At 29.6% G+C, this 23667-nt stretch overlaps 2 protein-coding genes across 4 annotated transcripts in view; one reads left to right on the plus strand and one right to left on the minus strand.

Annotated features, from left to right (window-relative positions):
• The window catches only part of LOC105203624, a 336761-nt gene that overhangs the window by 59380 nt on the left and 253714 nt on the right, over nucleotides 1-23667 (minus strand). The gene's annotated exons all lie outside the window — the stretch shown is intronic.
• LOC105203884 (cytochrome P450 4C1) lies at nucleotides 11648-22724 on the plus strand. 2 transcript variants are annotated; one of them, XM_039456650.1, is made up of 13 exons: nucleotides 11648-11836; nucleotides 13747-13972; nucleotides 14426-14535; nucleotides 15351-15444; nucleotides 15834-16016; nucleotides 16291-16384; nucleotides 17536-17638; nucleotides 17785-17887; nucleotides 17960-18066; nucleotides 18504-18572; nucleotides 18845-19013; nucleotides 19469-19648; nucleotides 22462-22724. In XM_039456650.1, the coding sequence occupies exons 2-13, from the start codon at nucleotides 13819-13821 to the stop codon at nucleotides 22599-22601; spliced, it is 1506 nt and encodes a 501-aa protein (XP_039312584.1). In that variant the 5' UTR covers nucleotides 11648-11836; nucleotides 13747-13818; the 3' UTR covers nucleotides 22602-22724. The 2 variants fall into 2 exon arrangements, with proteins under 2 accessions (XP_039312584.1, XP_039312577.1); XM_039456643.1 differs by lacking the exon at nucleotides 22462-22724 and adding an exon at nucleotides 19741-20026 and having other exon boundaries at nucleotides 11657-11836.

Below are 23667 nucleotides of genomic sequence, written 5' to 3' on the forward strand. Positions count from 1 at the left end.
TTTTCTTATTTTCGATTTCATATACGAGAGCTTATATTCTATCTAAGAGTAATCTTCGACTCTTAAGCAGGATCATCTGCCTTGCAAATAAAACCTCGCGAAGCTTGCACGGAGGGCTTCCTGGGACGGATACTTCCTGTAAGTCGAAGGCAAAGCGCTCGAAAAGTCCCCGATTCCCGTGCGCGAAAGTAGTAAAATCAAAGCCGATGCAATAAAAAATCAAAGCCGACGAGACTACGGCGCGGAGGAGAGGTCAAGGACTCTTTCGCTGCTTTGACGTCGAACGAACGTCTAGCATATTCCGCGCTCTTCCGGTATCCTGCGAGAGCACCACAACGAGCGAAACTCCTGAAATATTCACGATAAAGAAAAAGCGCCTCTGAAATCGCGAGCTTCGTACATTGCAGCTTGCTGCGGTTTTGCTATCCTACTATGCCCCGAGAATGAAAAGATTCATTCGGTTGACCTCGGTATCTTAGCAAAAGAAAAATCAAAATACTCTTCGAGTCGGATTACCTCGTCTTTAGCTCAAAAAATTTCTCACTTTCTTCTGACCGTTATATTTCATACCGTGAGAGAATCATTTCGTTAACTAAGGGAAGAAAAGGAGAGTCTTAATCGAAATAGAAATGTCGCGTTTAAATCGAAAAAAGTAATTTGCGTTAGACGACGGTGTTCTTTAAATTTAATCAATTTACAAATTCCACCTCACTCCGTCAAACTGAGATAATCTTTTAGCGAAGTTACGATAATGCTCCTCCTAAAAAGACTTTGGGAAAATTTATGAATTCTTGGGCGCAGTCTCGTTGCCGACGCAACGATTCGTCGCCGACCCTGCAGTCGCCTACCCTCTTACACTCCTCTTAACATTATTGAAGAAACGACCTACTGTAAATTTTCTAAGAGCACGTCGCGCGTAAAACGGTTTGTCGCGGAATAAAAAGCACGTGCCTCGACTCGCCGCTGCGATATCTGCGATTCTATCGGCCAATTTTTTTCATGCATACGAGAATCATAATTCGTTGTAGCACCCGCTGCAAAGTGTATTTCACTCTGTATCCCTTAATTGTTCGAAACGACAAGCATTACAGAAATTTATTGCAATAACTGTGTAACTTGAGTTTTATTGCATAAGATTAAATTGAATATAAAATTAATTCGAAACACTTGCAACTTAGGGAATTCAACTAAAATAGAAAGGAAATTATTTGTCAATTGAGCGAGATTAATTGTACGAAATTGACGGCGTTTTATTTTGTAAAAAATTACCCGTAATTATGCAGACTTGATTTGTGTTGCGTTATTATTTTTTTTACTGCAAGCTATTTTACTTTCTTTCAACACGACAAAGGGATTCAAGTTATACATTGAGTCTCCAATTTTGTGTCTGAGCCTTCGTTGTCCTGTAACACAGACAAACACTTAAGCAAATGCGGAGACAACTTGTCCGGTTAAAGCAAGCAGCTCGTTACAAAGGCTTCTCAGACTATTACAGCAAACGGCATTTTCGCGTCTTCGCATTTGCACACTCGTATGTGATGAAAAGATATTGTGTAAATTTTGCGCTAATTAGATTAATATCGAGAAAGTTGAATACATCATGATTGAAACGTGAGAATACAATAAACAAAGGTTAACTATTGTTATTTCGGGAATTATACTTTAATATAGAAAAATCTCATTTAATAAAATAGTTTATAAAAGAAATCCTTTTAAAAATGTTGATAGTATTTTGCATTTTTAAATGCTTAATGAAAAACCATATAAAAAAAATTCAGAGAAGACTCATAAAGGAGCCATGATTCAATTCTGATCGAAAATCCAATTGCAGTGTTAATTATCTTTCCACTTCAGTTACCTCGATTATTCCATCGAGTTATCTTCGATTGCATTTCGACTATTAAAATCTGAGATTTTGGCTCTATTAAAGATCGAAAATTTCAAGGAAAATGTATTTGTTCGTTAAATATACTTTTAAACTTGCAGTTAACTATAACTTGATAAATTTTAAATACAATAAATGTTGTATCAATAATCATCGTTTCTATTATTTGAGAAAACCTATTTCTGCACAGTAGGAATAAAATCGAGTGCGTTTAGCAAAAGCTTTAGTTGAGAATTTTTTAACAGCAACCAAATACTTTGTTTTATGTAACAAAAAATTGAGTTAATTCTGCCAAACGGATAAATAAAAAAATCTGTTTATACTAATTAATTTCATTTGGTATTTTTTACTTGTTTGATTATAGTATAAAAAGACTTTTAAATTTTAGTTAGTGCAAACAAAAATTTCACTCATTTGCTTGCATTTCGAAGAAGCAACCAAGTTTTTTGTCATATGAAATTTGGTTATTATAAAATGCCTTAACTAAACTGTTTTTGCTAAAGGCATTTAAACTTTTTCCTAGGACGATGTACTCTTTACTTTCTTAAAGACAATTTCAGACGACATCAATATTAATTATTATATAAATGTTTCTTTACCACAGCATTTTAATGCATATTTTACTTCTAATTGCATAGCGAAAAAATAGACATATCCAGACGTTGCCGAATTTATTAACCTTACGAGACTAGACGAACTAACGAAGAAGACGGCAAAGACGATAACGACGACGACGACGACAACGACAACGATGAAGGCGATAGCGACAACGACGAGAGATAGGTTGGACTTGTTTTTGTCCACCCTTCGCGCCAGCTTTATTTCCTGGACGTTTCCTTCTGTCGTCCAGTCACGTTTCGCGGAGACACTTGTCTCGACAAAACGCACAGCCGTGACAGCGGAATGACGAGGCAAGCCTGGCAACGAGTAACGAGATCGATCCACCTACTCCACTCATGTTCCATCTAAACGGGAAATAAAGGAATTTCTAGACAAAACACGAGACCGTACGGGCAAGGAGTATAAAGCACGAGTGAATCTTCGAAGTAAGAAATATGAAATAATCGTGCTCGCTTCTGTCAGAGATCGATATGAACAATTGCGTGAATCTATTTTCTGAGAGATGAAAGATTTGCGATATTCCGTGATCTTGAGATTTGAAGAATATATCGTTACTGTTTTATTTGATATTAATTCGTAAAGCAAAGATTGATATAAAACGTCTTAAAATATCTATATTACACTTACTCGTTGTAGAATGTCTTTACCCCCAGAGATCAAGATAAAGCTTACCTGAAACATAAAAAAGGCAATCGGTTACGAACGATTATTTTGGAAAAAAATTCCACTTAACAATTTTTATATAAATACTTAAATGTTATAAGTTATAAATATATATTCTAATCAAGCAGATACACACACACACACACACACACACACACACAAGGTTTTATTAAAATGATAATTTAGGCCGCTCGATCCATTTCCCTTTCTTAAATAAATATCGTGCGAACGTGAATGCTTTGTCTCTTCATGTCAGCGCTCATGATTATTAATGACTGTTATTGTATATCGTAAAGTATAATCCATCGATTGTTTACACTTTTTGCATTTTATTGTATTTGAAAGCAAGATTGTTTTATCTTCCATTAAAAGAGCAAAAGATAAGGCAGCGTTCTTTTAATTTTTCGCTTTCTCGAAAGATAAAATATAATAAAGATAGAAAATTTGATCGTAAGATGTTACAAGTTTTATTACGTGGTAACAGGATAAAATAAAAAAAATTAACTGTATAAAAGTATACACGATTCAAGTACACAAAAGCCAAGAAAACGCGAAGGACAACAATATAAATTTTGTAACAGTATGGTTTGACAATATTACCAATTTACATTATGTACAGTTTGCATAATGTATATTTATACGTACATATTTGTAAGTTAACGATGTTATAATACATATTGAACAATATTGCCACTGTTTGGAAATTCTGATGAATTTATAGATGTTGCGACACGCGTGCATGCGTACAATTATTCTGAATACTAATACATTGTCGGGTACACCGTTCTCTCAATTATTAGACAAGAGAATTAGTAATTAACCGTAAAGTCAAACGCTAATATTAACCATGTAAAATGTAATGAACGTAATAAGTATGAAGCGAGAACTTTTAATGATGCCGTTAGTTAAGATAATATATAAGTATATGCTTTGAAAAAGAAAATTTCGTTTTTCAGAAAAATAGAATTTCTACTTTGGTAGATAAGACATCATTCGATAATTATGATTTATTGTTTATCATCTTTCTCCCACACACTTTCGCCACAATTAAATAAGGAGAGAAAAAACGTTTACCAAGAATTCATCAAAGATATTATTAGATATACAAACAAATAATCCAGAATTTTTTATAAAAAATATTTATTATTGAAATATATTGATATAGTTCAATCATGAAAGTGATCTTCGTATTTTTCAATACTTATAGATTTCGGCTCGATGGAAAGATTGGATTTTTCCTACAATGAGCTCATCAAGCATTTTCTTACCTCTCTGATTTTTATCAATTTTTTTTGTCAGACGAAGCGTGCTGCATCGAACGGAACGAACGGTAATCTGAAGACGACGTGTCCGATAAGTACGCCGTGCCGGGTGTAGTAAAACATCGCAGCCACAAGTTGCAATCGTGTACCTTTGATCAATCTCGCCACACGATGCCGAGCATTGTGATACAACAATCTGATTGAGCGTCGACCTTATCTGTTGCAGTTTAACTCTGTTAAAACTTGGCTGTGATGCCTATCACTGGCTTCTATCACACCCGGCGTACTCACTGGACATAGCACCTTCAGATCATTTGTTCCGTTTGACGCGGCACGTTTCGCATGACAAAAAATTTATAAAAACCAAAGAAGCAATCAAAAATAAACCAGTTTGTCCATCGAGGAATTTATAACTTGCCTCTGAAAACTGGAGACAAACACTGAAAAAATAATGCAGATTTTACTTTTTCGTATTTCTTTTTTAATCACATCGATATGTTTCGACAATAAATATTGAAATTCACAAAGCACAGTGAATTATTTATTTGTACACCTAATAGAGAAATTTATTAAAATGAAATTCTCTCTCACAGAATCCTTCTCCCTAATAAATCCACCCCAACTTGCGTTGAATTTCTTGCGGGCGAGAATAACGGTTGAGCCCTGTACTTCTCCACAAGCATAACTTACTTCACGAACTATATTTACATAAGAAACATTTAAAATACATCTGCCGCTCTCGCCTTTACAGCGTTAGGCAGCGTTTTCGTATGTATTATCCCATTCCGAAGCCGCGATTATATCCAATCCGGAAATATCAGAGTGCGGAAAGCACACGGGCCACAAAAGGCACGTTGAAAACGTGTTACCCGCGCCTCGACGCTTTATGGGTCGTTCTTCACGGACAAACGATGTTTAAAGATTAAGGAAACGGTGCCATTGGGAATCGATGCGCGCCGTCCGATCGAGCGCGAATAACGAATGAATGTTTAACGACGTTTTACGATCTAACATGCGCCTACGATAAAATGTGATGTATGTGATGCGTGTGATCGAGCATCACCTTTCTTTTCGCATTCGCTTTATCAATCATGTCTTCTAATCACTGCGGAAATAATGAAGGTGAAATTATACTCTCTAAATCGAAATCAGTGAAATCTTACTGATTTGCAGTATTTAACTGCAGTGAAAGAAATGGGAAAAAATAAGATTTTGTTGAAAATACAGATATAAAAATAATTATGTTGCGTTATTTAAATTAATTACATTGCACTAAAAAAAAGAATGTAATAATTATTACTAAATTTGATAAATTTCCCAAATTTGATAATAGCAAATTCTTTTTTTTTTTCAGTGTAATGTAATTATTTTAATAATCCAAAATAATTATTTTCATGTCTGTATTTTCAACAAAATCGTTTTTTCAGGGTCGTCAATGCTTACTCACTATCTTTCAGCGATTTGGATTAAGAAAAAGGTATTGTCATTGATCGGAATCGTATTATTACTAAAAGACATATAACTGATTAATATAGATAACCTCTTTTTTCCGTGTAACACTGAAATCAATCCATTCACTGTTTTTCAGCGAATAATACACTAATTCCAATTTAAAGAGTAAATAAAATAGAGCAAATCAGACATATTTTTCTAGAAACGTGTGCATGTGTGATTTGAGTTGCAAGTTCAAAGTTCAAAGTTTTTGATCAAAAATCCAAATTCTTTTGTTTACTAAAAAGAAAAAAGAATATAGGTATATAATTATATTTCCATAGAAATATAATTTCTCGCAGACTATTACAATTCGTTCTACCGACGAGACAGGCCATAAATCAGAGTTATAAAAATTTGATATACAAAATAGCTGCGCCCTTATTCGCCGCCTGCGTTTAATTTTCTCAAACTCGTAAACGTGCGGCGTAGATGCGCGTTTACCTGGAGCGTTATGACGTTGCATAATAAATCCCCTTCTCCAGCCTTTGCCTCGTAAAATGATAAAGGGCGCGGATAGTTGTTGAGGATGTGGTCCTTCATTGTTTAACCGTTCTTTCAAAATAGCGTTTGCATACTTGCCGGTGACCGATTATTTGCTGTCGGGCGAACGGCAATCCGGTGATTTATCGCGCGTATCACAGACAACTGTTTGTGTTTTTACGACGAAAATCATGCAGCATAGCGGTCACGCCATCGAAATCGCTTTGTGATTCATAAACCACCGCGAACTAAAAGCCACTCGATGGTTATCAAAGTGGAATAGACTTCTCCTCTCTCGAATAAGCCCTTATCCCGTTGTTGATGGCGCATTTTCGATACATCGTTACGGCAAAATAATCGAAGATCGTAAAAATATTATCATCAATTTACGGATTAAGCGAGTCGCGTTATTAACCAACGCATTGCGATTCGTTTATCACGCCGTAAAGAGCACTTAATAAAGTTTTATTTGTTGCTTTTATTGCATCTGGATTCACACGCGAACCCAGATGCGGTGATAAAAAATGCCGATGGGTTTATCGAAAGTCCCTCATTATTCGTCCGAGTATTTGCTTTTCGTTAGAAAGCTATCGACCGTCCGCTGTTGCCGTTACACCACCGCGCGCCGCTACAATGTCATCATTAATAGATGTCAAGAGCGTTATTAATAGTTCTCGCGCGTCCATTATAAGCGATATTAAAAACACCATCAATTGAAACGATACATGTTTACGTATTATGAGCATCGGAGAATCAAGTACTCTGGATATAATCAGAAACAAACGATACTCATTCCTCTTCGTGCTCGCCCTCGCGTTACACGCTGGCGTCATTAATCCCTATTTCTCTTCTAGTCGTTAAGTGGACGCGCGTAATCGCGCGCGAAAAATTATTTATTATTTATTATTTATTAAATTATTTATTATTTATTATTTATTAAATGTCATCCTCTTTTCGGCGGATTTTGAAATTTATATCGCGTTTTTTTTTTTAATGAATTTTTACATTTGAGTTGAATAATTATGCATCGATGTAAAAACGAAATTATTTCAAATGTAAAAAAAATGTTAAATCATGCGAGGCGTCGATAAGTACAAACATTGATAAGTACATTGGAAACATTGATAAGTACAAATCTGAAGTTTTACTGGAAGCACGTACGATGTTTTCACGAAAAAGAAAAACGTATTTTACTATTGGTTCTTTCAACCGTCTATCCACGTGGTTTATGTGAAATTAAACTTTCTTGTGCGATTGTTGCAAATATACAGCAAAGCGTTAGGTAACATTTTTTAGTACGTTAAATAGCATGATTCCGTGATATTACATTATATTCTTCGTCGTGCACTTGACACGAATGTACTTGATCAATTTGAAATTCAGAGTACACTTTCCTTCCTTATTTCTGTAAAATACATTCATTGATGTATAATATATCATTTTTACAAGTTTGCATTATTTTCTTTTAACAGTAGATTAAAAACGTAAACCATAAAAAAAATCTTCTAAAAAAAAACTATTGTTTTTCTTTATATTAAAATATATAAAAATACGTATATATTACAATACCACGTTCATTACTTGTTTGTCATTTATAGTAAACTTTTAAATATTAGAATTTATGTTACTAATATAATATTATAATTATATTATGCACTTATTTTTTATCGAATATTTTGTTGCTGCTTTGATACTGATTTACATAAAATGCAGATTTTATAGATATTGTGTTAATTCATGTTTTATCTGAGTTTTACTTTGTTATTAATTTTAGAAAATTATGTTTTACTTTGTTCTTTTATTTGAGTGTAAAAAATGGAAGTAAATTTGTTATAATTAACGAAAGATGTCAAGAAATCGTGACTGCGCACATTAAATGACACGTGAAGACACAATGTTGTATTTAGTTAATTATGTAATTAATACTTGACGTCAAAAAATCTTGACCTCTTCACATGATCAGCAATATGAAAATATTAATAAAAATGCAATCTATACGGAATATTTAGTACTGTAAAAAACTCAAAATTGCAAGTCAAAACGTTTGCGGTTTAATTGTAATATCCATTAAAAGCATTAAAAACACCCTTTTTACTCAGTTAACTAAATAAATAAAAATATATGCTCGCTTTTATTATAGAGGCAATTTTCTATTTTGTTTTAACTCAATAATTTATTAGTTTGTAAACAAATATTTTACTAGCATATATATTTAATTCCATAAGATACTATTTAAGTTGCAATTGTTTGTCATATAATTCTTATATAAGAGATAACTTGTTAGAATTCTCTTTATTATATATACTACATGTACTTTTCTGTAAAAATGTTTAATAAATATTCTATAAAAAAATCCACAGTTAAACAATATGGATATTTATCAATATAACAAATTATGTAAACAATAAATAAATTAATGTATTCACTAAAAAGTTTTCCATATCAAATTTAATATACATACATAAATGTATACAATTACACAAAATTATATATCAAATGTGTCCATATAATAATAATTATATATAATTGTATATAATTATACATACACAATAAAATTTATTATTTAATATAATTATGTTACGTTAAATAGTTCTGATAAAATTTTTAGTTAAATTTTGCGATTAGTAATACGACATCTTTCTTCTTGCATTAATATGGAGTTTAAAAATATTAAAATCAAAACATCTTAATTAATATTTTAACAAATATGATATGTGTTCTTTACGTAAAAGTTAAATAATGAGTATAAATGCAAGTTTTAGAACAAGATTAGTAGACCTATGTCAATCACAGCGGTTTTTAGTGCTGAATAATAATAATTTTTAATTTTTACAATTTCCAATTTATTCAAATTGCGCGTTGTATATTCGTCGAACTTGAAACATAGTCATAAAGCTAGAATATTTAATATTAATGCTTTAGAAGCATCTATAAGATCCTTCTTTTAAAGCATTAATATTAAATATTTTGGCTTCATGAGTATGTTTCAAGTCCTACGAATATGAGACACGCAGTATGAATAAGTTGGAGATTGTAAAAATTAAATATTTTTCGGCACTTTCTCGTATTATAAAAATTACTGTGACCGACATAGATCTGCTAACCTTATGTTTGATTTCGTCTAGTCCAGTGTAACTTATCATACATTTTTAAATTTTATTATCAGTTTAGAATACTATTTTGCGAATATGATGACAAAATGTTTTCATGAAACTTATATTTTGAGATAAATAGTGCATTATTTTATCGTTAATCGTTAACGCATTATATGATCATTAGAAGTTATACTAGTTTTATTTAGAACCTGTTAGTTATGTAAGAGAGTTCTGGTTGATTTGACGATTCATCCTATTCAATTACTTCGTGTAAAATTAATATCAGTGAAAGATTAGTCTCTTATTGAAATAAACACATTTTAAACGCATATGAAGCAAATACATTCAATCACGTTATATAAGCAAATGGAATAAAAACATTACATTATGTATTTTACAGTGCTTAGATAATTTAAAATTATCTAAATAAAAATAAGATCAGTTACATGTATTATAAATTACACGTATTTTAGATAAGATAAAGATAATTAGTTATAGTTATTCCGGTAATTAATTTTATTAATAATTTCAGATAAAATCTGAATACGATTCCATTAGATCACTGGGTCATTTAATTACACTCTTACGATTTCCTATATCAATCATTTCCAGAACTCATTTAATATCCTACTACTTATGGACTTACGTTTTGCAACTTTGTCACATTACAATAAAGACATATAATCAATTTTAATACATTGCTTATTTGAATCTTTTTTGACGTATTAATGATATTTGCAAGCGATAGCGATTATCAACATTGACCTGATTAAACTTTACATCATTTTTCAAACAATATGAGTTAAATATTGCGCAGATCTGAAAATGATTCAACGCTAGGATTAAAACGTAGTTAAATTTTTGAAACATATATATAAGATATTAATCAGAAGACCTTGGCTGCCATAACTTCTCTCTTTAATTGTTTGAATTTTTATTCCTCCAAGCCACTCTCCAATTTTCCAGTTTATTTTTACAAATTTATCAATATTTAATCTAAAATATTTTAATATAATATTGCTGTTAAACAACAAATTTAGGATATAAAAACAATATATTTTTATTTTTTGGAAACAAGAATTCTTTAAATAATTCAAATTTACAACAAATATTTCCCTTCTGATTTGGATGATTTGGATGTAAATCAAAATCAAAGTTAAAAACTATATAGAAGGTATATATGTATAATTAACATTATAATGACTGTTAAATTGTTTTAAATTTTTCGAGCTTTTTATAACTTTAGAGCAATTTTTACTCAATTTTTGCTACTGTTTTCTGATTTATACAATTTGATGTTATTATTTGTAAAAAATTCTTTGTTAGGATAAATCATAACTTGGAGAATAAAGTTAAGGAAAATACTTTCTACTCATTATTGTTTACAGTACTTATTGTTAGATAATTTAAAAAAGATAATGCTTTTTTTATTTAAAATAAAAATAGGGACACGATATACTCTCCATCAGGTAAATATAAAATACAATTGTTTTTTTATCTAGACAATTATCTAGATAATTTTATATACATAAAGTAAACATGTGTATTCTATATTATATGATTCTACCATTTGAATATAAATTTGCAGAGCGTAAAAGATTATTATATGTTTAAAAAACTTATTTTATAAATTGTACAGTAAAAATACATACGTATATAAAATACACATTGTGTTTTGTAAATATTACATTCAAATAAAAATGTATGTAAGTTGTATACATATAACATTTTTATACTGTTATAATGTCGTTTTATGAAGAAAAATTTCATAAAGCTTGTTATCTGTAATTATTACGTCTAAACTGCAAAATATTATCTCCTGATTTAATTAATGTTGATCTCAATTTCTTAAATATTAAAATTGCATCCAATACTTCTTACTAAAATTTTATATAAGTTTGCAATGTGATATAATTAATCAATCACAATGTATAAAGTACGCAACATAAACAGCTCAACAACAGATGAAATATGTAATTTCAAAAATCAGCATCTCGTTTTTACTCTTTATCTCATTAAATGACGTGGACATATTTGATTCGTGAGTTAAATTCATTCAGATAGCATCACTGTCACATCGCTCTTATATGACGTTACTTTGGATGAATAAGTCAAAGAAGTTATAGCAGTGATTCTGTTATGATCGTTAGCTGAAAGAGTTACAAAGTTTAAATTATAATCTTATCAGTATAATTTTGCAAACGTATTAATAAAATTATTTATTAATAATTCAGTAATTAATGCGTGACATAAGTGCTTATAAGTATTTATAAATTTTCTAGAAATAAAAAATATATAAATAAAATAATAATCTTGGAAATACTTTCTATAATAAGGTAAGTTACACACACACACACACACACACACACACACGCACACGCACACGCACACGCACACACACACACACACACACACACACACACACACACACATTATTTGTTTGTTTTTTTATATCGTATTGAAGTATAATCTTGAAGGATAAATATAAACTTGTTTCAACTATGATTTAATTTAATATAACGTAAACATGTTATATAAACATCCATTATTATCTGCTTTTAGTCTATAATGTATAGAGGCAAGTAAATTGGTAAAATTAAACTCCTTTACCTTTTTCAATATTTAATTAATAAGAAATTAATTAATAAAAATCCTTGATTCAACATGTAATTGCAAATAAAGACAGCTGAGTTTTCAATAGACATGCAGCGTGACATTGAGAAGAGCACTTCACAAATAATAATGACTACATATAAGCAATATGGAAATGACGCTATAATACATTTAATACTGCACAATTATATTGCTGCATTAAGAAAAAGAGAAAAAATAATTATAGCTTGATGTGAATGTCTAGTGTTACTTGCCATTCGCACGACTAGTAGACTGTTGAAAGCTGTTTTTTTACAAAATTACATAAGTGCATGCTAATTTGCGAATATATTAATTTTTTATTAACTATTGAGAAACTCGCAAAGTAATGAAGGAGTCTTTAGTTTAACACGCTCTATTTACGAGAAATAACATGATAATTTCGGGACATTCTTTCTCTCTCTGTACCTATATGTGTGTATCGCGTATAAAAATATGAAAAACGTACTTGTAAATAACATATGTAACAGCTTGCATAAGATAAGATTGTATATAAAGGGTGTCCAAAATTCGCGAATTAAAATACTAAAGCAGGAAAGTTTTTGAAAAATTAAGTAAGATAGCTATTTGTAGATTAATACAATATATCAAGAGCTAACAAGTTACGTTAAATCGTCTTGTTAATATTAATAAATTTATAAACTTACATTTATAAACCTATCTATAAACCTAATGAAAACAAAGTTTTAATGTTTTGATCAGACTTTTCGATTTAGATGTTAATCATCTTTAACGAATATAATACATAATAAGATTGAATCTAAAAAAAAAATTCAAATTATAATGCCGTCTGCAATTATTTTTAGGCTTTTATCTTAAGAAGTGTTTGAGATAATAGGCTTATATATCAATCAAAGCTTTCTAGATAGCCAAATAAAAACAGCATGTTCTTATTTTGCTGTTATGCAAGCTGCAATCAATTTCGAGAATTTAAAGATAAGGTGTTTTCACAAACAGTCTGTTGTTTTGAAAGTCTTCATTAATCGATAATGTATCTTTGCCTTCTTGTTGCTAACTCAATTCCACATTGAATTTCTATATCAAAAAATTGACGACAAGTTCACAACACATGCAGTGCATTAATTTGTCTGATATGCTTGCTCGTTCGGTTATTTGGGTTATCAATCAAACGTTTAGATAACCTGTCATGTAATCTACCGACAATATTAATAACTCGAACATACGACTGTTTAAACGTAGTTTATGATTAGCTAATTCTTTTTTTTTTAAATCTTTATATCTCAAAACTACTTCAAGAAATAAAAACACACAAATAAAAAAAAGACACAAACAAATCAAACCTACAAATAAATCTAATTTCTCTAGAACTTTCTTGCTATTGTATTTGATTCACGAATTTCGGAACATCCTCTGTGAACATACACATACGATGTTCTAAAATTTTCGAATCAAAATGCTAATATACATATATAGCATTAATTTTCATTCATAAATTTATATATATATATATATATATACACATATACATACATATATTATATATATATATGTATATATATAATTTTATCTTACATAAATTGTTTAGGTAATTTTCTGTTTTATTGAAATAATAAAATTATTTTATATCTCTTACAGTGTGCTATATTACTCGTGTTAACTTGGAACAAGAAATAAAATAAATTTGGAGACTTTTAAATTACCAACAATGATTATCACTTTATTTACATTGGGTGCTATTTTTTTGGTATTACTATATTATTCTTTTCAATATGGAAAATATGTAAAACTAATTAATAAAATACCAAGTCTACCGACACTCCCATTGCTCGGCCATACTTTAGCTTTAATGGGTTCACAAGGCAAGTAAAACTATCTAAAAATCTGAATTTTACTGATTAGCATTTGCATTTTTTTTTGTTTACGAGTAATATTTATTAATAAGATCATTTAATAAATAATAGTTATAATTGGTTTGTGCAAGGTTTAGCTAAATGCATTTTTTTTTTTTTTTTTTTTTTTACAAGATGAGAAGTATCAATGCTTATTAATTTTTTTTTAAATTAATATATGTATTTAAACCGTAAAAAATCACAATTAAACTGTAGAGATTGATAAGGTTTTACTCTGAGTCCTCCACTCAAGTAAACCAAAATGCTTTTAAAGATTAGACTAATTTTCTTAAAAAAACGTCTAAAATAAACACTAAACTTTTATTTAGACTTAATTAACAATACATAAAAATAGTTACACGTAAATAATTTCAGAAAATTAAATTTAATGTCATTTATTTTTTTTAATATTTTTTATTTTAGAGGATATTTGGAAGGTTCAGCGTGTATCTTGTAAACTTCATTATCCAATTTATAAATTATGGTGCGGTCCAATTGCTTTTGTCAGCGTTCACCATCCAGATGACGTAGAGGTAAAAGAAAGATTAAAAAATAAGTTATCAATACCTTTTATCAATTCATATTCATTATTAATGTACTTTTTATAACAATTCAAATGCGTAACGGGTTCCCCACAATTGTATGTCATATTGTATGTTTTAGTCACGTTTTGAAATTGACTGAAGTATGTTATATTTTTTGAATCACTGATCAAAAGTCTTAATGAACACAAAGCTTGAAAATAGATATACAGTTTTCTTGCTATAACAAATAGCTTAAAAATATTGTATTATTATTACTTTAATATTTATTAATTTCAAATAATACGTGATAATTTTATTATATATGTGAAAAGATTTTACGTGTACACTCAGACAGCAACATGTTTATAAAAAATTTACAAAATATTTATAACTGTTTGAATATTTTATAAATATTTATCAAAATATTCATAAAATATAATTGTAATTTTAGGTTGCACAGATCGTAAAAATTTATTATATAGTAATAAATTATATAGTAATAAATAACATATTTTATAAAAATACATACATCAAAGCGTATTTCAGTGCTTCAAAAGTTTAAGATGCCATTATAACGCTTTGTGATTGATTTATAATATTATAAGACAGTACTTAAAATGATCTTACATGTAAAAAACCAACTAGGAATGATGACCTATAAGTTTGTATGTGACTAAATATGAAAAATTGTTTCTCGAAAAATTTATAGTGATTGTTCAAGAATAATGTTTTGATATATTTGTCAGAAGATCGTACTACATTTAAAATCATTATTCGTAAAAAAACATCATTATTATTTAATTTGATTTTGTTTCTAATTTTAGAAAATATTAAGCAACACAAAGGAGCATCTTTTAAAAGGCTACCATTATGATATTTTCAAACCTTGGTTAGGGACTGGATTACTAATTAGCGAAGGTATCACAAAGAATTTAATAAAAATTCTTAATCCTAATAAATAGAAAATTCTATATATATAAAAAAATATAGTTTTACATATTTTTTGTATCAAATTGTAATTATTAATAAATAATATAACATAAATGCAATATAAATATATATTTAATATTATTAATATTTAAAAACAATTATACAATATTTTAGAACGCGGAATTAAATATTATTTTTAGATAAGAAAATATACATTTAAAGCCATTAACAATATGTAATATGAAAAAGATACAATATTTTAATCTCAATTAATTATATGATCTCTGTTGCATCAAGTTAAATAGTATAAAACTGGATAAAGTTTACAATGTAAATCGCATATAGTGTATACCTTCATTATTTTACTTTTGTTACAGGGGTCAAATGGCACAAAAGGCGAAAGATGCTAACACCTACATTTCATTTTAAAATATTAAAACAGTTTGTTGAAGTTCTGATCGAAGAAGGAAATTATATGACAAAATGTTTGAAAGATATGGATGGATTAGTTGATGACTTAATGTTTCTTGTCAGTAAACATACATTAAATTCAATATGTGGTAAATTGATATATATTTATAAAGCACGAAAGAGACATATTGTCTAACAATTAATATAGATATTCTATTAAGCAAACTCCGATGTTATTTACATAATAATTTTTATTAACTACATGTTATTAAATCTAATATTAAATTTACAAGTTTAGACCTTATTTTATTAAAAAAAATAAAGGTATAATTTTTAAATAAAAAATTACTTTTACTTTATCAAATTGTTACAATTAAACTAGCAAAATTAAGGAAATAAATATTCACATTTATGTAATTGCAGAAACCGCTATGGGCACTTCTTTGCATGAAATGGGTGAATTCCAGCACCAATATTGTGAAGCAGTCCACGAAGTAGGAAAAATTATAATTTACAGGTAATTTGGATTTTAACTTGTGACGTCACGTGCCTAATATGGCCGCCTCAGTAAAGAGTACGTTTTGAATTTGCGCATCAAACACATTATTTGTCCTTGTTCAATCCAAAGATACCTCACGCTATTCACTTATTACAATAACAGTATTAATTACCGTATTATAAAGTTCTCACAATTTGTAATTAAAATGAATGACGAGCTGTGAGCGAGATTTTCTACAAGAGCCACAGGAAGTAAAACATTGCAGTGTACAGTTGCAATATCTTAACTACAAAAGAGCTAATAGTTTGTTTCCACTATTTTCCTAAATCAAGAAAAATTGATTAATGTGAAAAATGTACTTGGAAAAGAAAAACGAGATGTTTGGCCGGAATAAAAAAGAATGCTGAAAATGAAAACAATTCCAAAATATACTTTTGTGTGCAGTTTGCACTTTAAAAGGAGCGCTTACAAATTTGGAAAGTAAACATCATTTGAAAAAAATTATTACTGATAAAATTATATACGAAGAAAACATTAAAGTTGTCACTTAGAATAATGATATTTTTTGCTCATTAATATAATAGGGTAATCGGAGCTATAGTTCATAGTCCAAACTCCACACAAGAGCATATTTTGCAGTTATTTCCATAGTCATTTTAGCACTCTTTTCCATTTCATCCAAATATCGTTTTTATACATTTCCGAATGCATTTTCCACATTAATCATTGTTTTTCTTGGTTTAAGAAAATAGCAGAAACAAACAATTGGCTCTTTTGAGGCTAATTGTAAGCTAATTGCAACTACATACACTTCAAAAAGTTTTACTTTTTATTGTTCTTGATAAAAATCTCGCTCACAAATCGTCATTTATTTTAACCACAAATCGTGAAAGCTTTACAACACGGCAAATAATACTATCGTATTAAATGCGTAGCGTGGAATATCTTTATTGAAGAAGCCATTTAGAATATGTGACGTCACGAGTTAAAATCTCAATAGAACAATTTTAATCGGTTATTATTATGTGGTTATGGCTATTTTAACATTAAGTAAAAGAAGTAACGCTCATAATAAGTATATAAGAAAAAATACGTAATTTATAAGACCATATAAATTTACATTTCTTAAAAAAATAATTATTTATTAAAATATGTGTAATAACATGCAGAGCAATGAGACCCTGGTTATTTCCCAACATGATATTTTCATTAACGTCAATGGGTAAAAAGTTTAATGAAAATCTGAAAATATTGCACGGTTTCACTGACAAAGTAAGTAAAAATTGTGTTATATTTTATTTATTTAGATTTATCAAAACTTTTTCTAAAAATTTCTAGTAAATTTAATATAGTTTTGTTATATAATATTCATACAATTTTTTAACAGTATAAATAATAAAGGTATATGCTGTTTTTAGATTATTGAAGAAAGAAAACAATATCATAACGATACTAATGGACGATTCTTGACTCATCTTAGTAATGATACTGGTATGCTAGACGATGAAGAAATGACAGGAAGTATGTGTATAAACTATCTAAATATCATCTTTATTAGTTCGAATTATATTCAAACTATTTTATCTATTTAAGTTAAGAAGAAGCGACTCGCTATGTTGGATCTTTTGATAGCGGAGGCTCGTAATAACCAGATAGATGATTTGGGCATCAGAGAAGAAGTCGATACATTCATGTTCGAAGTATGCATTTGTATTTCATGGGTGTTCTATAAAAATCATTATCGTTGTTCAAATTATAAAATAAAATACAAAAAGATAGAACAGATAGTTTAATATTTTTCCACTTTACATTTTCTAAAAAGTTTTAATATTTGTGTATTTGCATATGATACATTTTTTTATTTTATTAATATATATAAGCCATATCATTAATGTTTCTAAAAGCAGAAATTTTGAATACAATGTCTAGACTCATTCGCATCATCAAATCATTCGTATTATAGCACTGTAACACAAAACTACTGATTACTCGTTAAAAATTATTTTTTATTCTATACTGCGATATAATTTAACTTATTCTCTTTCAATTACATTTCTCTGTGTTCTTTTCTAAATTTCATGTTAGGACATCATTATTAAATTATATAGTTTGCAGAAATACAAAATTTTATTTTCAGGGGCACGATACCGTAGCAATGGGTTTGACTTTTGCAATATTAGTGCTAGCTGAACACAAAGATGTCCAGGTTGTTTTAATAATAAGTTATTTAATTACTAAATATAATTGCTTAATCTATTCTTTGTTCTGTTAAACCTTCTATTTGTACTTAAAAATTATTTTTACATAAATTTTATAAATTTTAGTTTAAAGATACTCTCTCTCATAAAGATACATATGTTTTTATTTATAGTTTAGAGAAAGATTATCTTATACCTATACATACATTAAAACATAAGTATTTTCAATTAATAATCAAAGAAACATGAACTAAATGTATAAAATTTTGTTTCCTGATAGGAATGTGCTAGAAATGAAATTAGTGCACTTATGGAAGCAAATGGAGGAAAACTTACTATGTCAATGTTAAATGATATGCCATACTTGGAAAGATGTTTGAAAGAATCATTGAGATTGTATCCTAGCGTTCCCTTAATTTCACGAGTTCTAACAAAAGATGAACAAATACGTGAGTAATTACAATAAATTATATATTATATATATTTTTTAAGGCATAAAGCTATGAAAAAGTGTTACACAAAAGTAACTTGTTTAATTCTCATATTTTACAATTAACTTAAAACAAAAGTTTTTCAATAATTATTTATAAGTTCATTCTCTCTGTCTTCTTTCTGTTTCCTGTACACATATTTCCAAGTTTACATACGTATATTGCCAACATAAAACTTGTAAAGTCTAAGCATTTTACATTTAGTTTAATGTATGGATTTTCCAGTTTACAAGATGATTAATTTGCATGCTAAAAATATATTTCAAATAAATTAGTTTACACATGAGTGAGAAACAGAAGAGAGAGAAAGAGAGAATGTGTGTGCGTGCGCGCAAGTGCTCACGTATAGTTTTCATTAGTTTATTAAATTTATAGTTTAAAAAATTAAATTTTGTAATACATTATACTTTCAGAATCATATTTGGTGCCTTCTGGAACAATACTGCATTTAAATATCATTGATATTCATCGAGATTCAAATTTCTGGCCAAATCCAGATGTATTCGATCCAGATAGATTCTTGCCTGACAAAATTCAAAAACGTCATCCTTATTCTTACTTACCATTTAGCGCAGGACCACGAAATTGTATAGGTAATATATAAGATGCTGATTTCTTGTTTTACATATACAAACACACGCACACGTACCAACAAATTCTATTCTAATGTATTTATGAATAATAGGACAACGATTTGCCATGTTGGAAATGAAAGCTATAATGGCGTCATTGATATACAATTTTTATCTGGAGCCTGTCGATTATTTGAAGGATCTTCGGTTTATGACAGACATGATAACTCGGGTTACAGGGCCGATCCGTACACGATTTGTCCCAATCGATCGTACGTCACCTGGTTCAACTAAAAGCTCACTCATATAATTTAATTTAATAATAAGATAAATTTATTGTTGGCCGAGCAATGTTTTCTCCGCTATAATTTCTTTCTAAATAAAATTCAAGTGATACTATCGGCGTATTTCTATTAAAAAATTTTTCTGTTTTAACCTAAGTAGATGTACTTAATTTTAAAAAGTTTCAAAGGAATATATAACATTTAATCTTAAAGAATTAAAGAAAAAACAGAAATGAGAAAGTTTTATTAAAATATAAAATTTTTAAACTACAAAAAATTGCCGAGATATATTGCCGATTCAGTTCAGGTTACAGGTTAGGAAACCCATGATATCACGGCAATCATTGTCGCGGCACTTGCGGCCACGTGATGCATCACATGGTTGCATGCGGGCTGATAGTGTAGTAACGAACGCCACTCGTTACTCGTGTCGAAAAAATGTACTGGACAAGATTTGCTTGGCGACGATAATAATAATGATGACGTATCTTAAATGTAAATCGTCGAGATTTGGACTTTGCGTCGCGATATTTCCGCTCGTAGGGCACGGAGAGAAAAAATAAAAACACTTTTATTATGCAATTTTTCACAAGCTATCGATTGAGACTACTCAGAACTTGATCGGTTCAGCCGTTACTGAGATCTGATAATCTCGTTATGCTTGAACTCGCTGACTCGCGTAAAAGAGGCTGGTCTCTCTCGCTGATGATGGAAATGAGATGAGATATGTATGATGATGATGATGATGATGATGATAATAAAAATAAGTAAGAAAAAAAAATACCGCAAGACGCGACCGCGCCTCCTGATAAAGTTTTGAGAGAACTTGTAACGTCTTGAGTTTTAGTCATAGTTCTTAACTTTTACACGGAATTTTGTTCAAATCTCAAATTTTATGTGTTACGTAAACTTCTAAAATAATTAAACAAAAACTTCTTTTGTTTTCTTTTACGTACTGAAGAATATTTCAGTGTTTCAGGTAATGAAACCTTTAACAAGTTGAGCGAAGCTTTAATAACACTTCGACGTTAATTTTTGCTCGAGAAAAATTTTATACGACGCAGTGACGAGATTTAAAATGTCTTAATTACGATGGGGCAACGTGAATTTTATGACCCATATTCTTAACCCGCTTCCATCGATAAATGCATACAGTTTATCATATATCATTAAATTTTAGAAATAACGCGCACATTTATGGATAAAAATAAATTGAGAATATGGATCAGTTTAAATGGATGAGTTTAAAGCACATTATTGATTCCATGCCTTTGATGCAACTTTTCGCATATTTTGCAGATTACTTTTCGAGCTTATTTGTAACAGCAGAAATTGCTTATCACATAAATAGAAAAAGTTTACATTATATATCACAACTCTGCATTTCATGACATACAAAGTTACTGACAAGCAAAAATAAAATGGCCTTAAAATAAAAGTTTCGCTTTTAATTTTGATTGTATAATAGGAAAAGAAAACTCTTCTAATTTCTAACATATCGAAACCCTTTCGTATTCGTAGCATACCGCCGCTTGCACAATCGCGACTAAAAATAGAAAAAAATTATAAAAAAGAATATTACATAATGCGTTCAGGATTACTTCTAATAGTATTGTTTTATTAATAATAGTCGTTATTTTATACACGATTTCCCTTTATTCGGTAAATGAAATAAATGCAAAGAGGATTTCACGATAATCTGGTAGAGCGTAATAATTTTTCCAATGTGAGTATTTAACTAGGCTATTTATTATGAATGGTTGAATTTAATCTCGCGTTCTCTCTCTCCCTCTCACACACACACACACACATACACACACATACACACACACATACGCATAGCAAAAAGTGGGTTTATTCGTTCTCGGGCTACTTGGCCAATAATAAATAAATGTCCGTGATATAACGCACGCTTTGTTGTGATAACACGCATGATCGGAAGTGGAAGCACGTTTCGGCATATTCGCAGGCAATGCGCCGATAATAATATTTCTTTGCGACGAGTTCCACCGACCAGAGGAAACGGGATGGCGGCCCTCGCAGTCGGAGAGGAAAAGTTTCCCCATAAATCTGCGATTCTAAGGCCATTGTCCGTTCAGGGCCGTACACATCGTCTAGCTCTGGACACCCGGTATCGTGGGAGCAGCCTTTATGCCTGATGAAATATATCGGTGCCGAAAAGATAGCTGGCGAAGTAACCCCATCGAAGTTTCTGAAATTCATTTCTTCACAAAGCAACGTACAATAATAACGGCTTTCCTAACGCATAGCATATTTGCTCTCAAAATTGCCACATCGGAAATATTCTGTCATACAATTTAATTTCAACACATTTCTTATAAAAATAAAAAATGCTGAAATATTTTATGAATTAAAAAATCGAGATTAACAAAAAAAAACCCTTGTACGCCCTGTTATAAAAGTAGAAGTCAGTAAAAGTCGGTAAAAGCGATAATAAAGGAGAAACGAAATAAATATTTGCATTATCATGTGTTAATTCTCTGCTATCTTTTTTTTTTCAAACCACATGCTGGTGACATTCTTTTTCAGAATGTACGAATTTGGAAGAGGAATTTTCATATAAAGCCGCTGAGAAAGTATATTTTCAAGCATCTGACAACATGGTAACTCCAGTCTTCGTGAAAGACAAACGTTGCTATGGGCAAGAGAAATTTGTGCATCGCTCGTGAAACAAACGTTTTTCCGAGGAATTTATGCTTCCGTACCACAGAACGTTTTATACTGCGCTTATATACCTATATAAAGAAAAATACGTTAACCCGTATGCTTGAACGTTGGGGTATTTATGTGCAGTTAGAAATTAAGACTTTTTTTATCTTTTAACTAGAATATAATACAAAAAGTTAAATTTATCTTATTAAATTTGGTTTATATAAAATGTAGAGAAATAAAAACCATACACGATACTAAAAAAATCTAGTCATTGTGACAATAGATGTGTACTGTTAGTTAATAATGAAGTAGTGGCTTAGCTACATTATAGAATTATATAAACGTCATACATGTTCTTTTTAATTTAAACTATTCTTTTTTAATGAACTGTAATAACTAATTAATCATTTACTACAATATACTTTTTTTGCCACTATATAGTTTTCATTGGGATTATTTTGTGTAGGTATATGCATATAGGACCGTAAGGCCGATTAGTATTCATACGACCGGAATAATTACGAGAGCAGTGGAGCAGTCGTGATGTAGCATTCTAAGTACTAGGAGTAAGAACGGAGGATCGCGAGTTCGGTGAATTTTAGTCGGACCAATTTTTCCATCGCTCACATGTGTGTTACTATTTTTTTTTTGTAGTTATTCAACGAGGGAAAATGGTTATTACATGTTGTTCATATAACTTATTTATTGTTCTTCCTACAATTTTATAATACACGGAAAGAACAATTTTACTGAAGATTAAATCTAAAAATAATTATGTTAAATTATTTAAAAAATTATATTGGATATTTAACTTGGTTGTTAGAATGTTAACATTATTTACAGCAACATTATCATGGTTCTACATATTTCTATGGCCCAATATAAAATTATTTTCTGATCTGTATCTAGACAAATTTTTAGACGCTGCAGTAAAATTGCTCTTTCGTGTAATTAGAGCGTTATTTAGCCTCAAATTTCTAGTTGCTAATATGATTTTTTTCTCCGAGTGTAAATATGATTAATTCAAGTTCAATCATTATATATACGTTATGATAATAAGACAGGATATTTTTTGAAAAGAAT

The sequence above is a fragment of the Solenopsis invicta genome, chromosome 1, assembly GCF_016802725.1.
Source record: "Solenopsis invicta isolate M01_SB chromosome 1, UNIL_Sinv_3.0, whole genome shotgun sequence".
NCBI classification, from domain to species: domain Eukaryota; kingdom Metazoa; phylum Arthropoda; class Insecta; order Hymenoptera; family Formicidae; genus Solenopsis; species Solenopsis invicta.